At 66.0% G+C, this 6503-nt stretch overlaps 1 protein-coding gene across 6 annotated transcripts in view; it reads right to left on the bottom strand.

Moving 5' to 3' along the window:
* Positions 1-6503, bottom strand: part of PACS2 (phosphofurin acidic cluster sorting protein 2) — a 63790-nt gene that overhangs the window by 6230 nt on the left and 51057 nt on the right. For 4 of the 6 annotated variants that reach the window (XM_036842530.1, XM_036842531.1, XM_036842535.1 and 1 more), the window contains exons 17-20: positions 6369-6479; positions 5801-5909; positions 4976-5008; positions 1259-1301 (exon numbers count right to left, since the gene is read on the bottom strand). In XM_036842530.1, the coding sequence (XP_036698425.1) occupies positions 1259-1301; positions 4976-5008; positions 5801-5909; positions 6369-6479 (296 nt within the window). The remainder of the gene's footprint in view (positions 1-1258; positions 1302-4975; positions 5009-5800; positions 5910-6368; positions 6480-6503) is intronic. The other 2 variants (XM_036842532.1, XM_036842533.1) reach the window with 1 other exon arrangement.

Raw genomic sequence — 6503 nt, 5'->3', positions numbered from 1 at the left:
AGGTCCCAGCCCCTCTGTCTGTGGGGCAGAGCTAAGCTCCAGGGAGCCACCGCCTGGGTGGGACCTGCTGAGGGACCGCCCTGTGCCGGGGGCGTGTTTGGGAGACGCCCTTGAATTAAAGCAAGCTCTGTGGCCATCCTGCACTCCCGGGACGAGGGCTGCCAGCCGGCCCCTGGCCTGGCCCTGACCTGTGGCCAGCATTCAGGACACATGTGGCCTCCGGCAGGACTGGCGCCCTCCCTCCACGGGCGAACCTCTCAGGTCCCACTCCCTGGACTCAGCAAACTGCGTGCCCGTGAGACTGGCGGGCGCAGACGTCAGCGGGTCAGGTGCTGGAGTGAGGGAGCCCTGCCCAGCGGGGCACAAAGGCAGCCCTGGGGCCTGCACCAAACCTACATGGGCTGCCGGGGGGGCCCGGCCCCACCCCGACCAGGGCGGGAGCTGTGTCACGTGAAAGAAATCACGACAACGGCTCCTGCCTCGGTCACACGGTGGCATCTCAAGCGCAGCCAGCGGGACAGGCCCTCCTGTCACTGCAGCAGCTTCCTCAGGACAGGCCGCTCCGGACCAGCACCCTCCAAGTACAGCCAGCAACCACCTGACGCCTGAGCAGACCGAACCACGGCCTAGAGGCCCTGCTGCCTGCCAGGCGGCCGTACGGCTCTCACAGCAGACGCTGGGCTGGAGACCACGGCGGGACCACAGGCTGTGGACGCGCAGCCTGGCTGGCGAGGAGTAGCCCTTACTCCTTGGCAGCGGGAAAAAGCAAAACCTCCCGGCTTACCGGGATGATCCCAGCCGAGCAAGCCTGCCCTGCGGCTCCCAAAGGACAGAGGCAACCCTCTGCCCCCACCCCAGGCGGGGCCTGTCCTGAGGCCCGCCGACCCTCGGTACCCCCTGCAGAGCCGAGCCTCACACTGGCCCCGGACACCCAGGACGGTGCTGAGAACTGGACCCTCACCCCCAGGTGGGCTGCCTGCTTCCACACGTCAGGCCGCAGCAGAGCCGGGGCAGCGATACGCCTGGGCTCACCCCCCCACTCAACAAGAAAAAACAGAGCTTTAGGGTGGGAGAAATGTATACGGCAAGTCCTCAGCTCAAACTGGTGAGGAAGGTTCTGGAACATATCAAGTTAATGCAAGAACAGACTGATTATAAAAGACCTCTTGGCAGATAAACGGCCTCCCAGCAGCAGGTGGAGCCAGCCAAGCGGCAGGAAAGCTTTGGGCAAGGCGCTGCCTGCCCGAGCAGTACTCACCCCTACGAAGGGAATGAACTTCTGAGAGGACTCTTCGTCGGGGCTAAGACGAGGGAAACAGACAGTTAGCGCTCTCCCCGAGGGACAGGCCCTTTCGGAGTGGCCCTGCCCCACCCACTGCCTCGCTCCCACCCTCCCGCAGGACGCCTGGCCTGGACCTCGGACCCGCAAACCCTTCTGACATAGAGGAAGGGCAAACGCATCTCTGCACAGAGGTCCAGAGGCCCATGGGACAGCCCAGAGGGGAAGGGTGGAGAGTGCAGCCTCGCCCAGGAATCTGCCACTCTATCCTGGGGGCCTGGGGCGCGGGGCAGCCAGCCCAGCCCAGCCCAAAGGTCTTCCTGCTGGCCCCACTCACTGAGCCCCAAGACAGGCCGGCTTTCTGTGCCCCCAGGATGCCCCAGGAACAGTCTGGGCCTCCACCAGTGATTGGGGGTGACTGTCCCAAGCCAGGCTAGGGAGGTTTTCTCCCACATGGTCTGGGTAAAGTTGGTGCCCACTGTGGGGCGGGCCTATTTCCAGGACTTTGGCCTCGGTGATGGGGCGCACATGTCACGTTCTAACAGAACGATGCCCCAAGGGTAGCCCGAGGGCGAGACCAAGGCTCTGTGGGCTGTGCTGCTGTACTGTGCCCACGGGCTCTGCAGGACTTCTGGCAGAACCTCAGCCTCGCCGGAACCGCTGGCCACGGCCCATTGGTGGCAAAGGCATCCAGTGTCCAAGGGCCCTGGGTGTGGGCGTTGGCAGGAGCCAAGGGGGTGCAAACCCCCGTCTCTTCCTCCCCCTCTTCCCCAGCCAGGGCCGCTGCTGTGGCTCAGCTGGCAGCAGGCGGCCCCCGCCTGGTGTCTGCCTTAGCCTGGCCTGTGGTCCGAGGGGCTCTCCCGCAGGACTGAGGCTCCGCCAGCGGCTAGGAGAGCGCCTCTTTCTTGGCCCCCTCCGTGTAGGCCCCCAGGGCGGGGCCGGTCCTGGGCCTTCTGTCCCTCCCCCAGCTTCAGGGAAGATAGGCGCCCCCTCCCCGCTTCCTCGGCTGGCGGTGTCCACCCAGCCGCGGGCCTGCTCTCTGAGCTGACCTCCCAGTTCCACTTGTCTCATCTCCCTAAACCAGAGCCTGTCGTCAAAGATCGGCTCCTCTGCGGGTAAGTCCACACGTGCGTGCCACGCAAGGCAGTGGCCCAGGGGTGTCACTCAGGGAGAAGCCTCTGCTCCAAGCAAGCTGTTGGGGGGCCTCCCTGGGCACCAATTCCCGGGACCAGGAGCCCCACGTCGCCAGAGCCTTCAAGAGGCCCTCCCCTCCCTGACCCTGCAGGGGGGCGGAGGCCTGCACCTGGCTGGCGCTCCCCGTGAAGTGTGGCCACCAGCTGGCCAAGTGACCGTGGCCCAGGGGCCAGCACAAAGCGCTGTCAGGCTGGTCCTGGCAGGAGGTGCCGCCCCACACCCAGCGCCACGGCACCCACCAGCAGGAGCCGCCCCCCCCCGGGCACCCCCGGGAAGCGGGCATCCACGACCTCTGCCCCAGCACCACCCACCCCACCTTCGCAAAAGAGACAGCAAACATCTTTGGGTGAAAGACCCTACAGGTTCAGTCCATCCAATTGAAAATAACCAGATGACCAGTCTCTCTCCCCGTTGCAAGGAGAGTACAGTTGGAAGAAAAAACTTCTCTTTTTTCATTTCAAGCAATGAAACAACCCAAATCCTGCGCCCAGACCTCCTTCTGCATGCAGGGTGGCAAGAAGCAGGAAGCCGGGTGGGGTTCCTGGCCCAGCGCACGGGAGTCTCGGGCCCTCAGGGCTCCCACCCTCAGCGAGCCACTGCCCCCCCCCGCCCCTCCGCCCCAGGATTGGCACGCAGGAAGGCAGGCAAGTGGGGGCCTCAAGAGATGGGACTCGGGAGACTGCACGCCACAAACACCAAAGCCAAGCCGTGCCCCTGGGCCATGCAGACCACATCCAGCACGCGGCACGCACCCGGCGAGACGGGGGTGACACCAGCTTCCACTGAGACCCCTCAACCTGGACCCTGGATGCGGAGGGGCACATGTGTTCTTGGCAGGGGCAGCGGACAGAACTCCTAGGGCTTGAGCCGTGGCTCTGCGGCAGGGCCCCTGGGCGTGGCTCCTGAGACCCGCACATGGGGGGAGGTGTAGCGTGCCTCTGCTTGACACGGGGTGGGGGGGGGCTTGGAAGCTGAGGGGGCGCAGCCCACACGAGGCCGGCGTGGAGGCGCTGGGCAGCCCCCTAGCGGTTGCCCGGGGGGACCAATGGCGGGTCTGACCCCAGGCCGGGAGCTGGCGCTGAGCAGATAGGCTCCGCCCTGCAGGTGCCCTCACGGGGCCTGGGCTGGAGAGGGACCGGAAGGGCCATGCCCGCTGCCCACCCTCTCCTGGGTCTCCTGACCCCTCCAGGTGGACAGCAGCCTGTTCTCTGTCACAGCAGGCAAAGGCCGACCTGCTACCCTTCCAGCCCCGGGCTCCAAGCGTGGATGGCACGCTGCCTTCACAGGGCTCAACCCAGGGCATCTGGAGCCCCCACCCGACCCCCCGTGCTGGTGTCACCACTGTAACGCGGAGGCGGGGGCATGAGGCATGGAGGAGGCTCGGGGTCTCCTAAGCCCCGGCCCGAGGCTCACGAGCGCCAACCGCAGCACAGCCGAGAAGCTGTGGCCCAGGCAGCGAAGCACGCCGCGGACTCCTGGCGCCTCGGCTAAGGGGGGGTGGGGTGGGGAGGGGAGGGAAGCCGGTGCAGGCCCACAGGACAGCCTGAGGGGTCAGCAAGGCACACCACGGCTGGTCTTTCTCTAGCCCCTGAGGCTTGTTTAGCAGGACAGTCGAACGAGCTTAGACCCCCTCCTCCTGGTCTGCCCCAGGGCCCAGCAGAGAGGTCACTTGGGACCCAAGGACCCTCCCTGGGGGGCTTTCCCAGGAGAGCAAATAACCTGAGACCCACGGCAGAGAAGCGCCCTGAGGGACCCAGTGCAGGACGCCAGGCAGGCAGGGGCCTTGTGTGAAAGGGCAACTCTGGGAGCATCCGGAGCTCAGCTCCCAACGGACAGCCAAACCGAGGGTGGAGCCGCCTCAGGGGAGAAAAGCACTTCGCCCGTGTGCAGCGGTCCCATCCAGGTAAACTCGGCCCGGAGCTGCTCTCTGCCGCCCGGGTGCGGGGTGGCAGGGGCTTGGAGCTGGCCACTGAGCACTGCCGTCACCCGGAGCGAGCTCCCCATCCCCTCTCCTCAGCGTCCCCACGTGGAGGGTCAGCAGGAACGCCAGCCTCCCGCAGCTGCTGGCACCATGTGCTGGGAGCAAAGCCCGCAGTCGGAGTGGTGCCAGCACCCGGCAGCTCTCGGGGTGAAACCAGCCCCTGCTGCTAATTTAAGAGGTAGCGCCGCCAGGCTTCAGAGATGGAGCAACTCAGGGAGAAGTCCAATCGGCCACTTCTTAAACCCAAACTCAGGACTGAAACAAAGAGCCCACCCAGCGACTTGCAGGCAGCAGGCTTTTGTCGCTGCAGCTGGGTGGGGGCCCGAGAGTGCAGGCCTGGCTAGGGCAGCTGGCAGCGCACCGGGGCCCACCTGACGGAGGCCTCCCCTCCTGACTCCTGGCGGGGAAGCGGACAATGGGGGATGGAAACCTGAGGACACACCCCACCTGCTGACACTGCTAAACAGCCCTAAAGACCAGCCAGCGCGTGGAAGGGGGCGCGGCCCCAGGGACAGCGGTACCTGAGGGTAAAGTCAAAATGAAAGTTCTTTCTCCTTTTCAGAAAGCCACCAAAGAGAAAAACATGACGTTATTAGGTGCTCAGGTACGGCGAGGCACCCCAGGCACGGCACCAGCACAGTGGTCCCCGTGCCGTCCCCGTGCCCCTCGCAGAGGAAGAGCCGGGAACCTTGCACTAGGCTGTGTGCTGGGCGCCTGCAGAGGCTTTGGCTCGATTCTACCTCCGCCTTGGAAGCCGTGCACCGTCCCCCCAGCGGGAGTGGGGGAGCTGTACTTCATCAGCCCGGCCGTGGTCTGCCTATTCCTGCCCTTCCCCACCCGGGGCCCCTCTGTCCGGGGGCTGGCTAAGGGGCCGCTCGATCCCCCAACCTGTGCGCCCAGCCCCACCCCGTCCTGGGCACGGCCCCTGACCACCGTCCTGCACTGGGCGGGGTGAGAAACGGGTCTCCCTGCCAGGAAGCCCCGCTGTTGGAGGAGCATGTGCCCAGGCTGGAGAAAGCAGGTCGCTGCTGGGGGCCAAGCACCAGGACCACTATTCCTGTAACTTTTATTACCGGAAGTTCAAACACATACAAAGAGAAAGAAAAAGCGACCAGCTCATTCTAACTCCGATTCGCGTCGGGAAAGGGTGCGGTGGTCGAGGAGAACTGGGGGCTGCTTGGATGGCTCACAGGCCCCCCCTGATCCCAGCCCGGCTTCCCTCCCGCAGAGCCCAATGAGCAAGCCAAGGAGCTGGGACAGCGAGAACTGCGGGCTGCCCGCCGAGACCGCAGAGGGACGGCGGGTCGCTGCCGCCGCCCCACGCCCGCCCAGGCCCCACGAGGTACCTCTTCTGCTTGTAGGTCAGCATGGCCTCCGCGATGGGCAGCTGGTGGGCGCAGTTGGCCCCCGAGATGTACTGCGTGATCCTCGACACAATGTCCGGCGTGTCCTGCACTGCACGAGGAGACCAGAAGGGGTTCGTGGGGTGCTGCACGCCAGCACCCAGAATCCAGGCGGCCATGCTGGAGGCGGCTGAGCGGCTCCTCTGGCCGCCACCCTCACGGGGTCCTGGGGAGGGCAGCGAGGCCTGTCCAAGTCCTGAAGAGCCCTCCCCGGGGGCCCGGTCGCCAAGGACCTCTGCGGCTCACGGTGGGCAAAGGGAAGCATCCTGGCCGAGGCTCCACTGGCCCTGCCCGCTGACCCCACCTCCCTCCCAGGCGCTCAGGCCCCCCAGGAGCCTAAGAAAAAGGCAGGCACACAGGTCGCGTCTCAGGGGACAGCGAGTGACTCAGGTTCTCACGGAGGCTTGGTGGCGTGTGCGCCAGGGCTGGGGGGGCGTGGCGACGTGGGGACGCGCGTGAGGGGCGTGGCAGCGTGGGCTCGAGGGCGGGGGCGCAAGGGGCGCGGCCTCACCGGCGCTCTGGGCCTCCAGCTTGCTGAACAGATCTCTCCAGGTCAGGTCCTGGAAGAAGTTGTTGTACCTGTAGTCCACGGAGCCCAGGTATCTGGCCACCGGGTGGGAGCCTGCGAGCGAGGGGAGAGCGTCAG

This window comes from Balaenoptera musculus, chromosome 2 (assembly GCF_009873245.2).
Source record: "Balaenoptera musculus isolate JJ_BM4_2016_0621 chromosome 2, mBalMus1.pri.v3, whole genome shotgun sequence".
Lineage (NCBI taxonomy): Eukaryota > Metazoa > Chordata > Mammalia > Artiodactyla > Balaenopteridae > Balaenoptera > Balaenoptera musculus.
Note: the sequence above shows the minus strand (reverse complement) of the source record. Positions and strands in the feature narration are given on the sequence as shown.